This window comes from Lissotriton helveticus, chromosome 9 (assembly GCF_964261635.1).
Source record: "Lissotriton helveticus chromosome 9, aLisHel1.1, whole genome shotgun sequence".
Lineage (NCBI taxonomy): Eukaryota > Metazoa > Chordata > Amphibia > Caudata > Salamandridae > Lissotriton > Lissotriton helveticus.
In genome coordinates this window covers 642,402,860-642,428,885 of record NC_136070.1, presented here as the reverse complement: position 1 = coordinate 642,428,885, position 26,026 = coordinate 642,402,860, and the positions used below count along the sequence as shown (strand labels likewise).

General features: G+C 48.3%; 1 protein-coding gene across 3 annotated transcripts in view; it reads left to right on the top strand.

Moving 5' to 3' along the window:
- Positions 1–26,026, top strand: part of PCNX3 (pecanex 3) — a 713,235-nt gene that overhangs the window by 567,756 nt on the left and 119,453 nt on the right. For all 3 annotated transcript variants that reach the window (XM_078660716.1, XM_078660718.1, XM_078660717.1), the window contains exons 32-33: positions 19,504–19,778; positions 23,925–24,109. In XM_078660716.1, coding sequence (XP_078516842.1) covers positions 19,504–19,778; positions 23,925–24,109 — 460 coding nt within the window. The remainder of the gene's footprint in view (positions 1–19,503; positions 19,779–23,924; positions 24,110–26,026) is intronic.

Here is a 26,026-nt window from a genome sequence, read left to right as displayed (position 1 = left end):
CTGTAAGGGGCTGTGTGGACTGCGAGGGCGGGACTGCGAGTCCCAGCAGGAGTAGCGCTCAGGTCAGCAGCGCACCTGCGACTCTTCCCGCCCTCCCCCCTCCTCCTGCTGCATAAAGACTGCTCGCGGCCCCCGCTCCGCGGGAGCCGCTCGTAGCCGGTGATTGCCAGAGACTGAAAGGAGTTTCCCTGAAGGCGGGAGAAAGCGGACGCCAGCGGTGTGTGGCGATTTGGATCCCCTGGACTGTAAGGGGCTGTGTGGACTGCGAGGGTGGGACTGCGAGTCCCAGCAGGAGTAGCGCTCAGGTCAGCAGCGCACCTGCGACTCTTCCCGCCCTCCCCCCTCCTCCTGCTGCATAAAGACTGCTCGCGGCCCCCGCTCCGCGGGAGCCGCTCGTAGCCGGTGATTGCCAGAGACTGAAAGGAGTTTCCCTGAAGGCGGGAGAAAGCGGACGCCAGCGGTGTGTGGCGATTTGGATCCCCTGGACTGTAAGGGGCTGTGTGGACTGCGAGGGTGGGACTGCGAGTCCCAGCAGGAGTAGCGCTCAGGTCAGCAGCGCACCTGCGACTCTTCCCGCCCTCCCCCCTTCCTCCCTATTTAGCCCCGCCCATTCACGCGCGCGCGGGGCTAAGCCCGGGCAAAGGGCGGGACCGTCTGTGGCCGTCCGGGGCCGCAGGAGGCCGGGCTGGGCCTACCCCCTTTTTTGTTTGTCATTTGATTCCTGGTCACATTTTCTGCTACAATTCCCGGCTGCATATTACTTTGTACTATCATAATGCCGTCCCCGGCAAAGGAGAGCACCCCATTGAAGCCGGGAGGAGTCAAAAGCAGGACTCTAGAGAATTACTTCTCGCGGGCAGGGGGTGAGGGGGATAAAGAGTGTAATCTGTCTCGGTTAAGGGCAGAAAGGAGACGCTCAATAGATAATTTGAAAAATACCCCCCTTGGAGAGCAATCCACCACGCCTAGGGAGGAGTTGTCCCTAATAGACGATGTCCCACTCCTGCTGAGGGATTGTATGAACACCTCACCAGCTGAAACCATGAGTATAGCTCCAGTTCCCAGTCCTAGCCCCACTAGGGTGACCATTGACTTAGTCTCCCAACCCCCCCTAGCCCCCAAGACTAGGAAAGCTCAACCCACACCAGTCACCGCGCAAGGAGTATTTGGGCCTCCCCCTAACAAACGTAGGAGGAAGACGAAGGGAGCCAATGGGAGGAGTAAATCAAAAAGCTCTCATTTGGATTTTGGGAAGTCTTCCACCAAACCTCCCGTACTAGCGACGAAATTACCGGCTGATTTACACCCTAAACCTATTACGCAGAATGATTTAGCCCCCGCCTTGACAAAAAATATGGGAACTAACATCGCTAATGTCCCCCTTTCTGTCGTCCCGCTTGGGAACTTGGAATTCTTGCTAAGGTCTCTTTTACTACCAATTAGCGAGAGTATAAAAAAGATCGAGATCAGACTAACCATCCTGGAGACCACACTAGGTAGTCTGAAAACCCCGGCTGATCATCAGGGGAGGCATCCAGAACCCGCTCCCATTACATTAGCCCTCCAACAGCCTTTAAGAGTGCTGCAAACGTTGTTCCCCCACAAGCCGCAAATGCGGCGGACTCGCAACATCCCCTAAGGAACAAGTCTGCACCATCTAGGACCCTTAATTTTAATATTCCCATTCCCCCCTCAGGCCCGGTTGATCCGGCACAGCCGGTAGACAGAACCACACTGGTCCCCTTAATGAAGCTTCCCTTGAGACCACGTAGGCCCAATCTACCCCCTGAGACTAATGATTTTACTGTAGTTATGGCAGGTGTTCCCCCACTCGAAGTAGGTGAAATCGAGGATTTTTGTGCCCTGAAAAGCAGGGTCATTAAGTGGCTAAACACAAACAGACCCCTCCCGATACACCTTAATAATGAAATCATAATGGTAAGAAGGGTGCCTTGGGTGGGGAGAACACATAAATCCATCACAGGGGACTGTATATTGGTGAGCTTCAGGGACAAGGAAACAGTGACCTATATATGCCAAGGGAAAAATAGATCTAGGGAATCCACTATTCAAACCCTTCGGGTGTCTTTCTTCTTCCCCATCACTCCAGTTCCACTGCAGCCGCCACAAATGCAAAACAACTGAGAGAGGGCTGGCAGGAGGGGGAGACACCAGGTCTTTAACCCTAGACCCTTATTTGGCCGCCCAGAACCACCCTTTCACACCTATAATCGGTTTAATTGCCTGAACGATCTAGAGGGGGTAGATTGACAAATGGATAACGCCCCCCAGGGTTATAGGGAAAAGGGCATCCCGGCAGAGGTGCTGGCAGAGCGAAGCTCTCATGTTCAGCAAACTCTAATGTTTGGTGCTGGGAAATCCGGGTGTGTTGATCCTAAGGCTCTGGCCATAGAATGTATAGGAGGGGGTCATGGGCTGGTCATGCAAGGGCCAACACAGGAGATACCATCAAATCTACAGGAGGGATTAGAAGGGAAGGGGGAGGGAGTGAGACTGATTTCCTGGAATGTAGCGGGGATAGCGGGTAAATTTAATAATAAGGAATGGGTCGATTTTATTAGGAAATTTCATGTTATATGTGTTCAGGAGACATGGGCTTTGGTGAACAACTACCATCTACAGGGGTACAAGTGTTTTTTTGTTCCTGCCCGAAAATCTAGATCAGGGAGAGCAATGGGCGGGTTGTCCATTTATGTAGATTTAGATCTAGCAGGCACCTGGTCCTCCCCGGATTGGAACTCACATGGGATCCAGGTAGCTCGGTTCCTTGGAAAGGGGTTAAGATTTTCTGTTTTTAACATTTATAACACTGAGACAGCAAACGACCACATCCTGCTACTAGCTGAATTAGATCAGAGGCTGGGACAGGAAACAACATCTCAAAATAAGGGGCAGTCTCATGGGCTGCTTTTAATGGGAGACTTTAACTGCCATCTTTGCCCGGCATTGGTCAAGGCAAACCCAGATTGGTCACAATGCCCAATGGAGAAGGGGCCGCATTTTTCTCATACACCCACGGGGTCGGCTCTTGGTCTACTTCGGCTCAAGTATGACTTAGAACACACCATTAATATGATAGACCCACAGTCGGATGGCACACTTCCTCCAACTTTTAAGGGGAGGGGTTGCTCATCTATTATAGATTATATTTTGGCTTCGAGATCCCTGTTAAATAAAATAATCAGTACAGGGATAGAATGGAGCAGCTTCAGCGACCACAACCCTCTCGTTTTGGTGCTCTCGTATAGGGTGGGTGTTGGAACCAGAGCCCATCGCACAATTGAGGAGAGGGCCATAGACCAAGGCAGGAGACTGAAATGGTCCAAAGTAGACGGGGTAAAGTTTTTTAAAATCTTGAGTGACAAGGGCCTTCCGGCCATTAACGATTGCCTAGACTTAGAAGTCCAGGGATCAAGGTTACTGGAAGCATTTGACCAGATTGCTAACCTGATCGATGGCCTACTTAAGTCCAGTGCGCCCACACGAAATTTGGCTAATCCCCGGTGGTTCGACAAAGATTGCTCTAAGGCACTAAGGGAGCTGAAATGCTGCCTTAAGCTAAAACCAAGGGACCCTCACAAAATCAGGTTGTGCAGAGAAAAATATAAAAAAGAGACCAAAAGGAGGAAACTAGCCTTGCAAGCAGAAGCATGGGCAGATTTAAGAGAGGCAGGGGAAAAAAAGGATCTCGCGGGCTTTTGGAGAATCATTAATAGACCGACTTTCCAAGAAAATGATTCCCCGGATATAGGGGCTAATATCCTTCCGGAGCAGTGGGTCACACACTTTAGGGGTTTATACAACCATGAGCCCGGTACCCCTACAGAGCCTCCAATAACCGCAAGTCAGGTTTCCCCGGTAGTATTCACCCTTAAAGAGATTACTGCAGGGATGGAGGGTCTGACCAAAAATAAAGCTCCGGGTCCGGACGGGATTCCCCCTGACCTGTTCCTTAGCAATATAGATTTATGGGCCCCTTTGATGACCAGGGTCATAAATACTGCTATCTCTTGTAACCTGCCGCCATCTTGGTCAAAAGTGATTATCGTGCCAATTTTTAAAAAGGGCAACAGGGACGACCCCAAGTGCTATCGGCCGATCTCCCTGATCGACGTATCGGCCAAACTTCTGGGTAGGGCAATCCTCAACAGACTGGCCGAGTGGTCCGATGAGAATAACATCTTCTCGGACACTCAATATGGGTTTAGGACAGGGAGGTCCACCAGTGACCAATGCCTGAACCTTTATATGCTGACTGCCAAATATACTTTGGCCAGTGATGAACCTATTTATATGGGATTCATGGATTTGGCAGCAGCATTCGACCACGTCAACAGGGGAAAGCTGTGGGACTTGATGTCGAGCATGGGGATTGAAAGTGGGCTAATCACCATATTAAGGGACTTGCACAGCGATACTACGGCCAAGGTCCGATTTAACAGGGAGGGAGGATTGTCTGACTCTTTTGCATGCAAGAGCGGAGTCAGACAAGGTTGCATCCTTGCCCCTTTTTTGTTTTCCCTTTATATCAACAACTTGGAGCAGTTTCTTTTGGGATTAAAGGCAGATTCCCCTAGGGTCGGGCCGAGGCATATCCCGGTCCTGCTTTACGCGGACGACGCGGTCTTGCTCGCGCGCACACCGCGAAGCCTACAAATACTGATAGATGGGTTAGTTAAGTTCATGAGCACCCTGGACCTATCTGTTAACCTGGGCAAATCTTATGTGCTCCTGGCCGGCAAAAAACCTTCCTCTAAATTTACTTATACAATAGGCACCCATATTTTAGAGGAGGTCAAAACGTTCTCCTATCTCCGAGTAACCTTCGATGGCGCTTTGCAGTTTAACTCCTTGGTGGCGGAACGTTGCAGCAAAATGATTGCCTCTAATGGGGCAATAGCAGGATACGGCAGGAGGTTAGGTAGATGGAGCCTGGAACAGGTGGTGAACTTGTATTGCTCCGTATCATGCGCCAAAGTAATCTATGGGGCAGAAGTATGGGGTTATGTGAACACTTTTAGAATCCAACAGGAAGAAAACAAATATCTGAAATCTATCCTGAGGGTGCCACCCAGCACCGCTGGAATCATAGTCCACAGGGAGCTAGGGAGGCCATACCTGGATGACCTGTTAAAACTCAGGCCAATCGTGGCCTGGCTAAAAATATGGGTTAACCCAGATGCGCATCTAAGCAGAGAAATCTTATTAGACTGCTTAGATAGGACTAACTGTATGCGCATCCCTTGGCTTAAATACGTGAAAAATTCCCTTGAGGACTTAGGTTTTGGAAATCTCTTCACGAACCCTACAACAATGTCAGCCCAGCATAAGAAACAAGTAGGGGAAATTTTCCTTGAGCGGAAAATCCAATGCAGAGCTGAGGCTGAAAGAGCTAAAAAGTCTGTGAGGGCTCATAATCTGGTGAAGAGTGTGGAGGGTATGGAGCCTTACCTGTACCTCATGCATAATGCACAGGATAGATTCCTTATGTGCCGTTTTAGATTGAACTTACTTCCTTTTATGTTGGCTTCACCAGCAGGTTTTTCCACGTCAATTGAGCAGAAGGGACCCTGCGGCTGCGACAACAGGTCTCCGCAGGACTCCCTCCATTTTGTCTTGCTTTGTCCCTATTTTTCTATGCCCAGGCGCAGTTTTCTTGTAAATATTTTAAAAACCGCCCAACAGGAACATGCTAGGGATGCATTAGTTTTCTTGCAAAAAGCTTCCGATCCCCTAACCTTGTGTCGTATTATGAATTTTATCAGGGTTGCGGTCCGATTAAGGATGACTAGGGGTCAGGAATGAAAGATGGTGGATTTTCTATTATGAGTTGTTGGATTTGTACACCTGTATTTTTTTTTTTTTTAACTTGTATTAACTTTGTATAAGGATCTTGACTAATGTTTAATAATTTTTTACCAATGTATATACATATGTGCTTTTATGGTGTTTTTTAATCACCGAATAAAGATTCTAATGAATGAATGAAATGTGAACAATGAGATTCTGGGGATATTCCTGGCAATCAGGATATTGGCTGGCCTGATGTTTTAGGAACGTTCCAACTAGAGCAGCTTAACACCTCCAACCCTGCTATCGCCACCAACCTCGAACAGGGAGTGAAAAACTTCAATGCCTGGATCATCAATTGAGCAGAGAGCATGGTCTCCATCAAGAGCAACATCCAGAGAAAACCCTCCAAAAAGGTAACTCAGAACAGCAAAACAAGACCGTAAATAGTTGGAAACGAGATGGCGCACCAGCAAGGACACCGCTTACAGGGCATCCTTCAAGACCTCCCTCAACCTCTACCACCGCCTGCTGAGGCAACAAAAAAGACAGCCCTTGCTGCACACATTGAACCCTTCGCCAACAACAACAAGGAACTTTTTTAGCGTAGTTAGGGATTTCTCCAACTCAGCTACCAACTAAAACAAAATCACACCCTCACAGGAGCTGTGCGACAACCTCGCCCACTTCTTTCACGACAAGATCACAACCATATACAGATACTTCTAACCCCAATTCACACCTACAGGCTTCCTTGACAAACGCACCACCACCGTAGCACACAAACCACACACTGACCACCTTGAATATTCTCTCCACCCAGCACACCCACCTCCACCATGAAATCCATCTACTCGGGAGCTCCCACAGACCCATGCCTGCACCAGATCTTCATCCTCAGAAACCGAAGAATAAGCCAGGAACTCACCATCCTACTCAACACCAGTCAGACCAGCATTCCAAAAACCTTCCGCCGGCCCCAGCAAAATTAAAAACTACCAGCCAATTTCCCAGCTTCCATTCCCAGCAAAGGTACTGGAAAAGATCCTCCACAATCAAATCATGACACACCTGGAGCAAAACCAGCTACTCGATGCCTCCCAATGCAGCTTCTGCAGTAGTCAAAGCACCGAAACTGCCCTGATTGAAGCCATTGACGACATCCAAACTGTCTTTGACTGAGGAGAAACAGCAGCTTTGATCCTCCTCGACCTCTTGCCAGCCTTCAACACTGTATCCCACCACACATTGATCGAAAGACTCCACTACATCGGCATCCAAGGGTACACGCTCAGATGGATCATCTCCTTCCTCAGTGGAAGAACACAGAGGATCCACTTTTCGCCTCTGAACCCAAGGGGAACACCTGCTGTCCCCCCCCCCCCCAAGGCTCATGCCTCATCCCCATGCTCTTCAACGCATATATGACCCCGCTGGCCAACAGTGTTTGATCCCACGGTGTCCACATAATTTCCTACACAGATGACACCCAACTCATCCTCTCAATCACCGACGATCCCACTACCAGAACCAACTTCCCCAGATGCATGACAAACGTTACCGACTGGATGAAGAACAACTGCCTGTTGCTGAACACAGACAAGACTGAAGTACTGATCTTTGGCAACAGCAGCAACACATGGAATGACTTCGGGTGGCCATCAGACCTAGGACCCGCACCCACTCCCTCCAACCACGCAATTATCATTGAAAATAAGCTCACAGTGAAATCATTGATCAACGACGTCTCCTCCCTCACTCTGAGCATGCTAGGTAAGATCTTCAAGTGGCTACCCCCACACACGAGACGCACCATGACACAAGCCCTCATCACCAGCTGACTGGACTACGGCAATGTTCTCTACGTAGGAATTGCGCACACCTCCCACAGAGACTTCAGACAGTGGGGAACGCCACGGCCAGACTCCTCGGCTTTTCTCGACGAACCCACATCACACCGCACCTCAGGAAACTCCACTGGTTCCCCGTACAGAAGACATGCCAATTCAAGCTGCTGACCCACACACACAAGGCTCTATACAACCAAGGACCTGTCTACAATAACCACGGCCTGATCTTCCACCAACCATCAAAGACTACGCTCCACCTCCCTTTCACTTGCCTATACTCCCTGCATCTACCGAAGCAGGAGTGGAGGGCGCTCCTTCTCCCACATCGCAGACCTGAAACAGACTCCCTACGCACCGCCGGACCATCAGCTCACTTCTGGAATTTCAAATGGCCCTCAAGACCTGGCTGTTCGAATAAGTCTCTGGGATCTGCAAGTACTTGGACACTCTATCAGATGATTAGCCACGCTTTATAAATCTTGATTGATTCCAGGCCAGAATAATTGCTTTAATCTTCAGTAGCGGTTTCATCTAATCGTAAGGCACCCTAGTGATGGTCCTCTGTTTTCAATGACCTGCCTGGCTATGGATAAAATTGTGACATATACATTTAGGAGCAATTTTTGGTAGTCCTGGGTGCAATGATTTGTGCACCAGCATCAATGTGCTGACTATGACAATTGTACACTGATCTGTCTGCACATGGAAAGTAATCTTAGATACGTGACAGGGCCAGCAAAGCATCAGACAGTTGTGCCCATTGTTGTCCTTCTTATTTATCTTGACATTGGAGCCTCTTGCCTGTTAAGTGCGCATGTGAATTTCAAAACTATTAACCTTTCAGGCGGGAGCATTACTGAATATCTATGTATGCTGATGTTAAGCTTGATGATTGGGACCCAACAAATTACATAATGCCTGTAATGCAGACAGTAGAAAGCGTTGGTAACTTTTCTGGACTCCATGTCAAGTGGGGCAATGTGTGCATGTTCTGCAAACGGTTACAACTGTGGAGGATCTGAGAAATGCACTGAAAGTACTGTTGATATGGCAAACTTCAATCATCCAGTATCTTGGGGTCTGTATATATCACACAAATTATCTTATTGAAAGGAACTTATCCAGGCCTTGCGTCTGTACGCTGCCTTGTTATATGGAGTAATGGTAGAAGAGTGCCCTTGGATAACGTCTGGTAGTCTGATAGCTGGTGGTCATGAAATACACAACATGAAGATGTACCACCTGGTCCCAAAGCTCCAACATGCAGCGAGGTAGTTGTTTGATGGGCAATCCTCAAAGAAAGTGTTTCTCAACTGGGAATTGTGATCCAGAACCTTGGCTTGGACCCTCAATGACAATTCATTACTCACAACTGTTGGAAGAAGTGCATATGGTGATTTTAGTGGTCTTTGATAATCATAGCAAGCTCTCAGTAGTAGCTGTGGAGAGCAGCCTTCAGGCTTACCGTGAAGGAGTGTGAAGCAGCTTGTTTTACCTCATTTATTCGTCGATGTAAATTAGATGAAAAAGAGCCACACAGTGTTTATATAAAATAGATGAAAAAGAGGAGTCGTGAAATCCATGGATCGATTATTGAGGAGAACCTGCAAGCAGAGGGGACAGAGTCTATGCCACTCGGAGGTGACCAGGAGGCACTGAAGCACAGTTCCTACCGATGATAGGAGGTACAGAAGTGAAGACAGTAACTTTATCGCTGCAGCTGTGAGGACCTGGCGAACCTGAGGAAGACCAGGGGAACTGCACGAGGTTTCCCACCCTGAATGTCGGTGACTAGGTGGTCGGTGTGTGGCGAGAGCACCATCAAGCCTTGGTAGCTGCAAATGACGAGGAGCGCAAAAAGATGCACCCATTGGGACCAGCAAGGTCCAAGGGACTTGTCAAGTTCAGGAGAGTCATAACAGGCCCGACGAAGCAGAGGTGCCCACTGAAGCAAAGGAAGACCCTCGAGAGGACCCACAGCCCGAAGGCACAGGAGTTGCAAGAGGACTTCAGGCAGCTCACCAAAGATGGAGGCCCACAGTGCAGAGGATGCAGTGAGGATGCTGACATTTGAGAGATGAGGTGCTGGAGGCTAGAGTTTTTCATAGCCTGAAGAACTCTGGAGTGCAGAGCCAACAAGCCTTGGCAGCGGCAAGTCGGCGCGGTGCACAGGGGTTTGGTCCCAGTGGCCCCGACGAGGGATACTGTCCTCAAAATTGCTGAGAAGACAAGTCAGGCCTCTAGAGAGCTGCAGAACCACCACCTGTGTTGCTGGGCCCCTGGAAGTCCGCAGGACGAAAGGAGAAGCCGATCGGTCAGCTTTGTTGCAGTGCCTGCAGATGCAGGGGAGTAAATCCTTCACTCCAATGGAGATTACTTCAGATGTCTTGATGCCCACAGGCCTTCTGGAGAATCTAGATGAAGCACAGATGACGCCGAAGACTTGAACAGCAAGACCATGCGCAGCAGGAGTCTTTCCTAATGCAGTCTTGGTTCCAGTCTAAGTCCAACGAAATCCAAGTGTCCAGACGATCGAAGAGTGTCTTAGTTTCAGAGGTGAGTCTTGTTCCACAATGAATCTGGGGCGCCTTCCAAAGGTGAGCCCTTAAGTACCCTAGGGAAAGGGTAGGAACGACTCGCGGGTCCCTCACAGAGGAGGAGCTGTACAGATGGGAGGTTATTCCCCTGTCCTTTGTCCAGTTTTGTGCCAGAGCAAGAACCAAGGGTTCCTGAACTGGCTCAACCGAAGTATACAAGGAGGGCACCAAATGAGACCTTCAAAGCAGTCTGGTGGTGCTGGAAAGCACCCCCACCCCAGCCCAATACACTAAATCCTGTCTGGGAGGTGGTCGAACCTCCCTGTGACAGGAAACCTATTGTTCTACCTTCCCCCTGCTCGAGCTCAGCTCAGCTCAGCAGCAGGAGGGCAGAATTGTGTCTGTGGTCGGCAGTAGCATTAGCTTGCTGGTATACTCTGAAAGGCTATTACCGGGAGTACAGGGGGGGTCCCTTATGGAGCCCGTCAGTACATGGGATCATACTTACAGCACCAGAATAGGTGTTGGGGTAGGATTCCCACATGTTTGATACAAAACATGTAGCAGGAATGCCCGGTTTGGACAAGCCGCTCCCTGGCTGACAGGCGCACTTAACTTCAAAACTGTTGAGTTCCTTTACAAATTTCAAACAATCTCATTCATTGTTCACCAATGACATCCAAGTCAAGGATCATTGTGAGAAAGTGCCATCTTTCTTGCATTGGTAGGCCCCCACTTTTTTCTGAACTGCTGATGTACTTTGACTGAGTGTGCCCTGGGTTCCTGCCAACCAGGTACCCAGGGCCTCTGTTCCTTCCCTAAAACTGTGTTGAAACTAAAACCCAAATGGCATCTCTGGCCACCTGTCAGCCCCTAGTAAATGGTACCCTAGGTAACCAGGGCATGGTGACCAGAGAAGACCCCTGAGGGCTGCAGCACGTATTGTGCCACCCTCAGGTGCCCTCTGTACCCTGACACCCACATACTGCCTTTGCAGGCTGAGTGTCTAAGTACAGAACTAAACAAAGAGTCAACATGGCACACATCCTTGTGTGCCATGCCCACAGAACCCACTGCCCTGGCATACTTCAGTCACCCCTCTAGCTGGGTGCCCTATGCCAGAGGTGTGGGCACAGGTGCATGTGCCCTGTGCTCCTACAGTACCCAGGGCCATTCCTGGGCACTGTAAGAGCAGTGATGCCATTAAGAGTATATGGTGCTGGGAGGTTGTCATTACAAACTCCACAGCACCCTAATGGCTACACTGAAGGCTGACAAGTTTGGTACCAAACTTCTCAGCACATTAAACCTGCACTGATGCCAGTGTGGGATTTCATCTTAGAGATGCCCCTGAAAACCTAACCTACAATCCACGTCTGGGCTGAATGGCTGTAGAGGCTGCCACACAGCAGACATGTTGCTGGACCCCTGGGTGGAGAGCCCCCGCTCTCCTGGGCCTGCAACAACGCACATCCTATGCGAGGTGCTAGGTCTCCTCCCCCAGGATGGGAAGGGGGAAGCTTCAAAGGCATGCCGCCTCTGGGAGCTTCTCCAGACCATTTGCTGTACCCAGCAACTGGCCCCCACCAGTCCTGACCCCCACTCTGGCGGGAAGACTGGCGGGAAAAACTACGTCGGGAAGGGGGGTGTGCCAGCCTGTGCCAACCCCACCCCGTAGGTGGGGGAGACTAGGTGAAGCACAACCCTGGAATCCGGACATCTTGAAGATGGGGAGCCCTGCCCAATCACAGCTAGGCTCCTGCCCCCCTCCCACAGGAGAGGAGCAGGCTAGGGGGTGTACCCATCCCAGGACAGGGACCTATTGGTCCTTGCCCTTGTCCTACCTGTAACGCCCCTAAATTCAGTATTTAGTGGCTCCCTGAACCTTCCTTCCTCCGATCCCGATAAGAAAAGAAGAAAGAAGATCAAGAAGAAGTCCCGCCGTGCAGCTAACAGGACGACAACAACTGACTTGGCCCCAGCCCTACCGGCCTGTCGATCCTGAAACCTACTCCTACCTAATCCCGGCGACTCCTGCGGACAGCAACCTTGGGACACCCAGAGGACCTGCCTGCCTTGACCCTCTTAAAGCCTGGGACCCCCATCAGCAGAGGCTCTGCTGCAACAACACCCCTGGTGCCAGCCAGGAAGCTCCGGACCAACCCACTCTGCACCCGCCAAGCCCGGCCTGTGCCCGGGTGATCCAGGACCACGAGGACGTCCCCCCGGCGACTGGTACCCGAAGTCCAGTACCCAAAGACCCTCCTCGACGACGCCTGCAGCCTCAGGACAAAGGACCCCTCTGACCGCGACCAGCAAGGGGGTAAGATTTCCCGACCTCAAAAGACACCCCTTCACCCGGCGCCCCACGGCCCCCTGTGCCCAACTCCTGGATGCCTACCTATCCTCCAAGATCCCAACTTACCCCTCGAAGTGTTGGTCGCTCCAGAAGATCCTCCGTCCCCGAGCCTGCAGCCTTTGTTTCCTTTTCAAGTTCCTCCTTGAATAACATTGAGCGCCCGACGGAACGAAAGCACCATGCACCCAGCCGCCCGAGTGCCCCTTGCAGTGCAACCTGTACCCTGTCCTACTTCCCCATTTGCCCTGAGCAAGTGACCAGGAACCCAGCTCCCACAGCCGCGTGGCCTGCTAGCCAGCAGCCACCAACCGGAGGCCCCCTGCCCCCCTTGGTAACATTGGGCCGAACTACCCCTGCACCCGGCCGCCCCTGCCCCGCTGAGGGTGAACCATCTGTACCTACCTGACCCTGGGGGACCCCTGAGTCTATGCCCAGACCTTGACTTCACCAGTCTAGTACTCACCTGGAAACCGTTAACTCACTTACCTGCCATTGGATAACATAGACTGGTTTGACTCAAAAATTCTTCTAAGTGTGAAGTTTTGAAAACTTAAAATATTCATATAAAATCAACCGAATTCCGAAATACTCACCTGTGATCAGGAGGGAAGCCAGTACTGTACCTTGTAGCACAATACTGAATCGCAAAAGTAATCCTTACCGGGTTTACTAGTAATCTGTATTTTCTCCATAGGAATCCACTGTCTGATTTTCTATGAAATTTCTTTGAAGTGTCTACTTTTGAAAACTTGAAATATTCTCTAAAAGTCACTACTGTAACTAAAACGATTTTACTAAAATGGTTTCAGCTTGGACCCCAGGACTGAATCTAGGATCCAGTCCTGGAACTACTAAAATAATCTACAAAGTAATCAACTGTACTAATATGATGAAAACCCATTGAGCTCAATGCTGTAGTGTTTAGAATTGTGTTGCCTACTGCAACCCCTGTATCTATTGTGTTCACAAAGTTTATTGCCTTTGTAAGTAATTACATGAGAGTACTCATATCAAGAAAAGTATATTTTGATACCTGTTGTTTCTAAAAAGCTATGCCCTGGGTACCTAAATACCATTTACTAGGTTCTTACAAGGGTACACCAGTAGCTAACTTTGGAGTTACCAAAGTACTTACCAGAGCCAATAGAGGGGAGAGAGAGCACAGATGCTGGGGTCCTGATTAGCAGGAACCCATGAGACGAAGTCAAACACACACTGACACCAGGCAAAAAGTGGGGGTAACCATGCTAGAGAGATCCTACCTTCTTACACTACTTACCTCCATCAGGTTCAGACGTGTCGTTGTGAGCATGCAGTGTTCTAAAACAATATTGCCTCTCGCTGGTTTTCAACCATCTCCTTCCAGTCGACTCCATGTTGGCTATCTGTCTCTCAAGTCTCATATCCGGGTTGAGGATGTCGCTGTGATGAAAACAACTCCATTTAGATTCTGTCCTACTTGCTACACCAAGTCGCCGAGGTCCACCCTTCATGAAGTTTGCAATCTCTGTTTGTCTCTCAATCACCAAAAGGACTTCTGTTCGGCGTGTCTTGTGTTCTGTCACTAAAGGATTCTACGGAACCGACATGCTTGTAGGCTCGCCTCGGCCACCATAGCACACAGATGTGAAGTGGATGACACTCCAGACATCTTTGGAGAGCGTGAAGAGTTGGATATTGAAGTGGCGGAGGCTCCGGGTGTCGAAATGGAACCAGACTTTTCGCTGGAAAGGGTTAAGTCCAAGGCAGATATCGAGGCCTTACAACCTCCATCTGCCAGCAGCTTCAAAAGACAGCAGTAAGTACTGATGCTTCCCCTACTCACCACCAAGAGACGTCAGCCTCGAGCTCCAGTGCCCATGAGGCCCCTAATGCACCAGTGCCTTCTGGCCATGGTCGACACATGCATTCCCAGATGGACCCAACACCCTTTCCACATTCGTCTCCAAGGTCCTTCTAAAGCACAGAGCCTTAGTGCTAGATCCGAAGGCGTGCCATCAAACACCTTCCGACTCGAAAGGGTTGGAGCCAAAAATGTCAGTGGCAAGGCATCTTGCACCGAAATACTCTAAGCCAAAGGCAAGTTTGGCACCAAAACCCTCTAACTCAAAGCACTCTCCGCCAATATCGAACTTGACACCCTCAAGTCGGTGACGATCTATCCTGTCGAGCCCCTCATCCACTGCTGCTTCCTCTGTAGCTCCCGAAGACTTCAGGCAGATTATCTTTGAGCAGCTTTAGAATCTGGTGCTCAGCAACAGCGGATACATATCTAGTCGGGCACTGGAAGGATCTTGGTGAAGCCTTCGCAGGAGCTGAAGGATTCTACTCCTCATAAGAGGAAGTTGACTTTTGAGGAGGCCATCAACCCACCAACGCCTACCCCTACCCCTGCCAAGAAGCCTAAGAAGCATGATAGGGCTACCTCCCCCTACTTCCTGCTTGTCCTCCCCTTCCCTCCCTCCCTCCTCCTCCCCTGTACTTCATATGTTGCCTTTAGTCACCACAGCACTCAGCTAGGGGTTCTTCACAGTCAAGGGCAGGTACAGTCCTAGACTTCCTTATGACCCAGACAACCTGATTTATGACCCACAGATCCGGACCCTTGGGATGATTGATATTGAACCCCCTGCAGACACAAACCCAGATTTGTACCCTGCCAAGCCTTCCCCACCAGATGATGTCACTACATATCATGAGGTAGTACACATTGCTGCCACATTCCGCAATATTGAGCTCCACGTGCAGCAAGAAGAGGGCGATTTCCTTTCGGAAACCCTCTCCTCCACTCAACACTCCCTACAATATCTCCTGATGCTTAAAGAGACTCTCAACCTGCCATAGAGATTTTCAAAGCGCCTTTCAAGGCAAGAGTTATCGCACCTGGGATAGATAGGAAGGATAAAGCCTCCTCTAGTAACCTTCCATACATTTGTGGCCAGTTACCCCCAACTCACTGGTGGTACGTACCGCCAGAAAGTGTGCAAACACCCAGTGCAATTGTGATGCACCCCCTCCTGATCGGGAGAGCAAGAATATAGATGCTGGGGGTAAGAGTGGCGGCACAGTCCACTAGTCATTGGCAAATAGCCAATTCCATCGGCATTCTCTCCTGATAAGACAGCGCCCACTGGGACCAAATGGAAGATTTGGCAAAACATCTCCCAGAACAGTACCCCAAAAACAGTCAGTAGTTGGTGACAGGGAAAGGATCTCTCTAATACTAATGTTCGCTGTGCTTTAGATGCCGCTGATACAGCCGCTTCCAGAATTAATTCCAGCCTTCTCTTGCGGCACCATGGCTGGCTGAGGGTTTCTGGGTTTAAACCAGAGGTGCAGTAACACTTACTAAATGTGCCTTTTGATAGGCAGCCTCTCTTTGGCCCACAGGTCGATGAGTTGCTCGACAAAATAAAACGCAGATGTAGCAAAAACGATGGGTGCCTTCTGAACACCGCCTACTGTAGGCTCCACAGTTTCGTGGCACATCTAAGACACCCACTTCAGAATCCTCTTATACATTCATCAGGCCACCGCACCAATCCCCCTCAAAGGGTTACTACAGGGGTGGATAATAGGACAATAGGGCACAGGTAGAGTTAAGAGTACAATGCCAAAAGAAACTGCCCCCCTCCAAACAGTCACTCCCTTCTGCTTCCCCTTCACAAAACACCTGTTGGGGGACGATTGCAGGGGTTTCTGCAACGTTGGTCAGAAATAACCTCAGAACATTGGTTTAAAGACATGGGGGGGGGGGGGCATGGTCTGGAACTCCGAGAAACACCACCAAACATCCCCCACTTGCCAACACATTGCAAGAACATCTGAGTCTCCTTCACAAGGAGGTACAGGCCCTCCTGGACAAAGGGGCCATACAACCTGTTCTGCACCAACACAGCAGAATGGGTGTATACTCACTCTATTTTCTTATCCCAAAGAAAGATGATTCTCTCTGGCCCATCCTCTATCTTAGGCTTCTCAACAAACACATTCCATCAGAGCCCTTCCACATGGTGACTCTACAGGACATCCTACCACTCTTGGACAAAGGTGACTTAATGACTTCCCTGGATCTGAAGGATACCTACTTCCACGTATCCATCCACCCAGTTCATCGTAGATATCTCAGGTTTGTGGTAAGTGACCAGCATTTTCAAATAAAAGTGCTACCCTTTGGGGTTACCGTTGCACCAAGAGTCTTCACCAAATTTCCGGCTGTGGTGACCGCTCATCTCAGTAGGAGCGGCATCCACGTCTTCCCTTACTTAGACAACATAGCTGATCAAGAGCTCCACGCAGCAACTCTGTCTAGCCCACACATAGACCACGATTCACACCTTGCACAGTCTAGTTTTCACCATCAAATTGACCAAATTCTACCTTCAACCCCTTCAGATACTGTTCTTGCTTGGTGCCGTCTTAGATGCCGGCGTGGGAAAAGCTTAGCCCAGCCAGAGTACAAGCCTTCCAAAACATGCTGCCCCTTTTTCAGCCAGATAGACATTAAACGGTAAGAAATGTGATGGGCCTACTAAGCATGATAGTATCTTGCAACACTATAGTCCCTCATGCCAGGCTCCACATGCACCCGTTACAAGAGTGCCTAGTGGCACAGTGATCTCAAATCGAGGGTCATCTTGAGAATCTAGTGTTTGTATGGGGACACACACATCGCTCTCTGCGGTGGTGGAATACAAACAACCTGTTGCAGGGGCTGCCCTTCCTGGACCCAGTTCTGAAAGAGAGCATCACCACAGACACATCTCTTACAGGTTGGGGAACACATCTCCATCATCTCACTGTTCAGGGCCAGTGGACCCCTGTCCAGAAAACTCTTCACAGCTGTCACCTGAAGCTGCTAGCCGTCCGGCTCGCTCCGGGCTTTCCACCCTCTCATTCAGAACATGACAGTCCTGATATGCACAGACAACAAGACTGCCATGTTTTACTTACAGAAGCAAGGGGGGGGGGGCACACATTCACCACAATCATCTAGTGGAGCGCAAAGCATCTGGAGATGGGCAATCCATCACAAAGTCCATGTACTTATTCAGCACATTCCCCGAGTAGACAAGGATCTAGTGGACCTGCTCAGCAAGGTGCATCAAGAAGTCCACGTGTGCGAATTCCAACCCAAGTCCTACACACCTCCTTTCACCATTGGGGGCTCTCACGTATAGATCTGTTTGACACTGCCGTACAAAATGCCCTAACTTTGCCGTCAGACTGCCATAACCACAGTATCTGGGCAATGCTCTATGGATGAGTTGGTCCAGGATATTTTCTTACGCTTTACTGCCTCTCCCACTCCTACAGTTTGTAGGACACCCTCAAGCTCATTTTGGTAGCACCAACCTGGGCATGCCAGCCACGGTCCTCCATACTACTAGACCTATCTCTAGTCCCACAAAAGAAGCTCCCCAAAAGGCCAGCTCTTCTCACACAGAGCAAACACAAAGAGATGATGGACGGAGCGCTGAAACGTTTCAGACAACGCCCCCAGTCACAGATCTGGGTTGAATCCATCATTGTTCTTTAGTTCACTTCACCACCCCAGTTCATTCCCAGCCATATGCAAATCAGTCCTGACCCTGTGCCTCATGGGAACAGTCCAGCCTGAACTGCCAAGCCAGGTCTTCCCTGGACCGGAAACAAGCATCCTGGGCCCGGTTTCGGGTTAACACCCCTCATCTGCCAGCCTAGCTTGAAACCAGTGGCACAGTGAGCAAGGGACCCACGTCTGGGTATACCCTTCCAACTTAGGGCGAACAAAGCAAACAAAGAGATGATGGACGGAGCGCTGAAACTTTTCAGACACTCATAATCCCCCCCACCCACTACCACCTCAGTGACAGATCTGCGTTGAATCGATCACCGTTCTTTAGCTCACTTCGCCAACCTATTTCAGACCCAGCCATATGCAAATCAGTCTTGACCCTGTGCCTCATGGAAACAGAAGGAAACGATTGATGGACGGAATGCTGGATAATGCAAACATTCACCCTCAGTCACAAAGATGTGGGTTTAATCCATCATTCTTTTGCTCACCATACCACCCCAGTTTGGACCCAGCCATATGCCCAATGGGAACAGTCCAGCCCGAACTGCCAGACCAGGTTCTCCCTGGACTGGAAACGAGTATCCTGGGACCGGTTTCGGGCTTTCAGCCCTCATCAGCCAGAATAGCTTGACTCCAGTGGCATGGAGAGCACGAGACCCTTGTCTGGGCATACCCGTCCCACTCGGGGTGACAAATACAAAAAGAACAATTGATGGACAGAATGCAGAACAATGTCATACATTCATCCCAGTACAGAGATCTGGGCCTAAATCCATCGTTCTTTAGCCCAGTTTGCCACCCCAGTTCAGACCCAGCCATATGAAAATCAGTCTTGACCCTGTGCATCATGGTAACTAACAGTCCAGCCCGAACTGCCAAGCCAGGTCTTCCCTGAACCGGAAACAAGCATCCAGTCAGTCCAATCAAACAGTGGAGCCGATGCCCATGCGCAGTACGACCAATAGGTGGAGTCACTAAGTCCAGAGAATCGAAACGACTTCTTTCGAGAAAAAAAACTATTTGTACACTTCCAAGCCCAACACGAGATGGCTGAAGAATGCATAGCATGTAAATCTACAACACTACATGCCACAAACTGATGCTTACAAGGTAAGTAACATTTTCCTTTCTTTTGACAAAGTGGTTAAATGATCCAAAAAATGCACCTTGTGTGTTATGCCTTGCTGTTAAATATTTCTATATTAGAAACTTGGGAAGACATTTCTGCAAATGTAGGATGTTTTTCTTTAATGGTATAATGAATTTTCTTCTTTGTTCCCTTTTCTTTCACTCTTTTCTCTTTCTTATTCTAATAATCCTTTATTTTCCTGCATACTCTCCTGCTTTGTACCTCTTTTTGCCTGTTTTCTCTATCAATCTCTCCAGGTCAACAGGGAGTGTGTGCGAGGACTGTGGGCGGGGCAGCAGCAGGAGCTGGTCTTCCTGCGTAATCGTAACCCAGAGCGTGGGAGCATTCAAAATGCCAAGCAGGCCCTCCGCAACATGATCAACTCGTCCTGTGACCAGCCTATTGGTTATCCTATCTATGTGTCACCACTTACGACCTCTTACGCTGGCAGCCATGAGCAGCTACGCAGCATTTGGGGCGGGCCAATAAGTCTCAGCAACATATCTACTTGGTTCATGAGCACCTGGGAGAGGTAAGGTTTACTCCTATACTTAAACCCCAAACCTTGCACTCATAAATTATAACCAAAACCAAGCACTCCCTCATCGCAACACCGAACCTTTTTCTCCCTACGCACAATTCCTAGAACAAGTACTGTCTGTAGGAAGCTGGCTTTTTATGTGGTGTACCAAAATGAGGAACACTATGTAGAAAGTTCAGGTGATTGGCTTGCAGGGCTTAAATTAGTAATCCTAAATGCTCTTGTGTGAAAGTGTGGGCAAGCAGTTTAAGTTTATCAGAGGTTAGTGTTAAGCATTAGTTGTACACACAGTCAATCAATAAATAATTTATTTCGGTTAACAACCATAAAAGCAACATAAGATGAAAGTCACATTGAATCAATAGACAAACAGTTCAATAAATAAATTCAAGTTAAAATTTTCCAAAGGGGCAAAACCATGGTAAAAATATTTTATTTTTAGGTGTCAATAAAATCTGAATAAAGACTTTGACTCTTTAAAATATAAGTTTGAGGGTAATGCTATGAAATCAAATTTTGTAAAGGTAAATATATTCTTAAATTATTATGTTTGGTGGTTCATCGGATATTGGTGTGCAGCGGTGGCTAAAAAGTCATTGTTAAATTCAACTTTTTTTAAATTTTTGCTCAGCGATTAAGTTCTGGCGTTTGCGTGAGTATTCTAGTGCGAACGGGCCAAACTGATTCCAGAAATTTGGCTATCGAGAATACCACACAAGACCCCATATCAGATCTGCAGATATGCAATGCCTGTCTATATTGCCCTGTTTCAAGGTGTATGCACAAGTGGATGATCCAGCGTCTTAGCTGTTTTGTGTATGTGGGGCAAAAAAAGAGTAAATAGGCACCTGTCTCCTGTATTATGCCACATGCTGAACAAGCAGCACTACCTCTTGGGTGACATCTCCATTTTCGTAAAAGCTGCGAGTGGCAGAGTCCCCAGACTGAATTCAATATAGAGAGATCTAGTGAATGGCGGGTCACTTTCATCTAGGAAGCTTTCGAACCTTGGCTCAGGTTTTTTTTTAAGCTCCCACTTTTTTTGAGACAGCAGAGAGTCTGCACGACTGCCACTGGTGGAGGATTCCAGTACCTTCCTCCATTCGTTTACCCAGAAGGCCTCTCAGATCCCCCTTTCAGAGGAGGCAGAGATGCCCTCCGGGTGTTGCCAAAGGTCTGTGGCAGTGCAATGAGCAATTCCCTCATGTAGCTGAGCCACGGCACCTTGGGGTTAATAGGATATCCTTTAACCCATTTCTAAAGCATTCCAGCTCTAGGACCAGCCATAATTTCAGCCAGTACTCAACAATTAGAGGCTGGAAAGGTCCAGAGCCTTGAGCAAAGTTCCTCCAGCATCATAGCAATTAATATCCAGAATCAGGATCTCTGGACCCTTCTCTACTGCCCTTCATCTCACGGTTGGTGTACATGCTCAAGAAGGAAAAGAAACACAGTGGGGCCACTTTGTGTGAAGCAATTCTGTCATGTATTCTAAAGAATGAAGTGTTTGAAATAAAAAGGACACCATTTTCTACAATCAAAGAACACGATCATCTGTTGTTTTCATTTGGGAAGCTACTCATTTATATTTTGTTCTGCTCTTGAAATATGATGCACTATTTTCTTTACAAATAGATTGTTTGTGCTTCTAGGGTGCAGGGTTAATTTTGTGCTTCTGTGTGAAGGCTGGCCTCTATTGAAATTCCTCGATTTGGCGGCTGTGGTGTTCCGACTGAACACAATCAAGCCTTGGTGCTTGCAACTGGCTCTGGTACCTCGGGTATTGGTGCAAGTCAGCTCCTGCGGGTCCCGTTGTTTCCAAACTTCGCAGGGAGACCTCCTGGAGCACGATGACCCAGCAGCTGCAGTCGGTGACTGCTGGTGCAGGAAAGTGGCTCCTCCACGCCAAGGGAGATGCTGCGGGGTGTAGGAAGTGCTGGGCAGACCTCCAAGGTTTTGGTGAGGCTTTCCACTTCTGGTCGAGTCAATGTCTGTGATTGTTGGAAGAGCAGCAGTCAGGCAAGGTTTTGCATCAAGGTATATGCTGGTCCACAGTTGTCATGTCTTCGGCTCTTTGTCATTCTTCTTCAGGCAGATGAATCGTAGTTCCTTGTGTCAGGGGGCCACCTAAATACTACATTTAGGGGAGTGAAGGGTAATAGCCAGTAGGTTGCTTATCCCGTAGCATCACTACATTCCCTACATGACCACTTCCTGTCGGGAGTGAGCCAGAGTTTCTAGTTCCACCAAAAACATGATGGTGGTACCCTTCTTTCGTGAGGCACATAAGGTAGCCCACCTTAAAGGTGCAACTCCCCTACTTGCATATCTAATTTCCCACCTATTCTGGTGTGCCAAATAGGCTTCAAGGCAGGGGGTGGCATCTCCTAGGTCTGGGGGAGGCCGGGTCGCTTATCAAAGGCAGCAGGGAATTTGAATCCTCTGACCTTGATATGCTAAATCCTGCTAGAGGTGTTGTAAACACATTCCTCCAGAGCTGGCATTGTTTCTGACCTCAGTGAGATTGGGCTCTCCCCTGCATGGGGGGGTCAAAAACTTGTTTGTGGTGGCAGGCTAGACAATACCAGTCAGCCATTACACTAGATGCTAGGTTTTTCAGGGGGCACATCTAAGGTGCCCTCTGGGTGCATGTCATAATAAATCTAGTACAGGCAACAGTACGGATTTATTAAGATAAGGTGGTCGATAACAAACACCAGTGGTTTCAGTAAAGCCATTATGTAGCTGGGGAACTTATAATGACCAGTGCCCAGTACATATACTTAAGATGGCTTACCTGTTCACAAGTGATTGAACTATATAGCACAGGGGCATATCTGCTCATGCAGCTATGTCCTCACATGTAATATAATGCACCCTGGCTTAGGGCTATAAGGCTTGCTGTAGGGGTGATATTTAGTGACTTTCACATGGCACACAATGAGTGTGCCATGTCATGTTTTCACGCATTGTTTGCACCATGTCATGCTGTCTGCCCTGGCATTCTGCATGCAATTTGTATGAGGGTTCCTTGGGGTGGAATAATACATGCTGCAGCACTTAGGAACCCTCTTTAGTACCCATGCCCTAGGTAACTGGGGTGCCATTTACTAGGGACTTACCAGCATGCTAAAGTGTTTTCCAATGGTACCACAGTTAGACTATTTTACCTTGTTTTAGGGAAACAGTACTGGCCCTGGAGCCTGGTTAGCAGGCTTTATTGACTGTCAGCCGAACACCAGCACCTAGTAGTTCTAATGAGGGCAAACAGTGTCGTGACAACTGCATAAAAATTCCGGTTTCCTACACTGTCATCCTGTAACTTGCATTCTTTTGTTTTTACACAATCCCCCATAGTAATATTTGTATATCCTCCTTTCAGTGCCAGTAATACTAAACCATCAACCTGCTGCCATGGTTCCTTCATTGTTTTGTCTACATTCATACACATGATTGGTTAACCTGCTAAATCGTTATCTGATGCCATAAGGATTACACAATCACACTCCTGCCATTACATATTTGGCTTTCAAATGCATTACTGAAAAAAGGAAGCAACTTTCCCTTTTGCTTTTGTCAATCTATGAACTTTGTTTTACACCGGATTTGTGTCAGTGAAAATCTGGCAATTCTTGTATCCAACGCTCAATCACTTAAAATTAGTTTTGTCTGTTTTTTTGCATTCAATTTTAATCGGTGTGAAGGGTGGCTATGTTTCAGACTGATACAACCTATGTCTGCCACTCTTGAAGTAGGGATTTTCTAAATGAGTTTAGGGCACCACACTCTAAGCTAACAGCCATGGGATTCTAGTTACCATTAGTATATGTGACAAATTACCTCCCAGTTTTTGTTACAGACATCGGAGTGATCTTTCGCAATATTATGTGAATACATTGTGTTACTTTCTTCTTTTATAATAGTAACACAAAATCAAATAAAAAAATACATTCTCCCAACATTTTACAGCTCCATTCCACACCAAACAAATTAAACCACCTGTGCCTCCACTTTAAGACTTGTTTGCATTATACAAACCAAACACTAAATGATTTAAGTTGATACCTGGAAGTTGTCATTTGCAATGAGATTTGTCAGAAACACTTGCACTTATTTTTGTTGTTTCTAATTTTCCAGGTTGCAGAAGGGATGCGGAGCCGGGTGCAACAGTGGTGGAAACATTGATGATTCAGACTGTGGGGGTGGCTCCACTTCTGCCAGCAATAACCCTGCCTTGCATGCGCCGCCGAGCAGTGCTCAGCTTACGTCAGGTGCTTTAAACCCCCCAGAGACACCGGTAACCACTTCTCAACCTCAGTCAGGTATGTTAAATTGATGCTGGCGATGGCTAGCCCTGCATCACACCACAGCTAGTCTGTGCTACATAATGGAGCCATTCCCAGCGCTTTGTTTTCTTCCTCCTCTTTAACAGTACATTTTTGTGAAAAGTTGAGAAAACGTACGGCAGTTTAAAATGTGAGAGTGCGCAGGACAAGTTATAGCCCACTTTTTTATACACTCATATCCTTAAACTTTGATTCCCAAGGTCACTTCTACCAGCAAATTCCTCGACTTTTCAAACTTCCAAGGTTCCAAACCAGATCTTGAAAACCTGTAATAAATCCTGTGTACTGGTAGTTGGCACCATCAGCCTCTATCTCAGTTTTGCCCTGTCTTTGACATGAGATCAGAGCCACATGTAGGTGACACCCCTTTGTCTGACTTTAGCTCTGTTTCACTAGGCTACTCATGGACAGCAGGGGCTCCTCTGCCATGGCGGAGAAGCACGCCCACCCCCCCAGCACCCTCCCAAAAACCTGAATAATAGTATAATAGGTTTATTTTTCTAGAATGTGCGGAGTCTTTGAAGTGGGGCCTAGTGGGTGACAGGCACTGAGGGGGGAAAGGGAGGTGCACTGCCTTCACTGCGCGTTATGGTTTGGCAGGCTGTCTCAGGCCAGCCAAAAGGTGAAGGTGTCTCCAACCTGAGCTGCGTTGCCGGGTTGGAGACAGCTGGGACAGTCTCCCTGGAAGCGCAAATCGAGGGTGCTCAAGCTAATCCTGATGCTGCTCTCATGCTGCGAGAGCAGCGCCGGGATTGGCTGCAGGGGATTCTGCGAACAGCAGGAGAGAGAGCAATGTGGCTGGCTGAAGGTAAGGTACGTTTTTATTTTTTATTTATTTTGTTTTTTTTTGTGTGTGTGTGTGGTCCTTTGTCGTCAACCCTCCCCCCACCCCCCACTTATCCCAGACACCAGCCGATCCTGCTCATGGATCCAGAGCTCCGCTGTTACTGCCAGTATGTTCATTCGGTTACTTCCTGGTCCTCAAGGACAAACTTCTGCAGCCAAACTGAACCTCACAGTACTGACCTTGTTCCTCTCGATGGAGAATTTCAAAAGAACGATGCTTGTGCAAGTTCTACTGGCCTTGGTCCATGAGGACTGGAGGGTGCCCCTGGATCTGCAGTACAAGTATTTTCATGTACCAATCCTGCAGTCCCATAGGAAATATTGGATGGGATCCCTTCACTTTCAATTCACTGTCCTAATTTGACCTTAGAGCGGCTGAAGGATGAGACTTGTACATTTTTGTCAGGCTAGTGAAGGCAGGCACACGGGCTAGTTTTGGATCACCTGAAGGCGGACTCAATGTTACTGCTGTTAAACCAGGGGTTCTTCTTCAGGGGACCTCTGTTGAGAATCATAAGCACATAATTGTCATTATATACACCCCTCCCCCCCAAACACACACCTACCCATGCAGGATCCAGAGTCACTTTAAAAAATAATATAAATATATTTATTACTTTTAATTAGGAAAAAATTAGCTGTCTGTTAAAAAGCAGCCTTGTTTAAATTAGTGTATTTTCTTTAAAACCCAAAAGCTAGTTTAAAAGTTATAGAAGTCACCAAATCAGCTAGATGACAAAATAACCTCTTTAACTAACCTTTTTTTATAAAGGGAATGAGTGGAAAAACTAGCCAAATCGGTTGTTCCATGGAAAGCTGGAAAACTGATGCTGCATCTTTAAAGAATCCCAATAATCTAGTATTCCATCATACCCTGGCAGTGGCAGTTGCTCCAGTTCCTTTTCCTGGTTCCTTGTGCCAGGATCCTGGAGCACTGGGTTGGGCCTGTTTGGATTTTTCACAGGGAAATCTTTCCAAACCTCTTTTAAAAGCGTTTCAGTTGATGTCCCTTGAATCTTAAAAAATTATTCTATCATTTTCTGACAA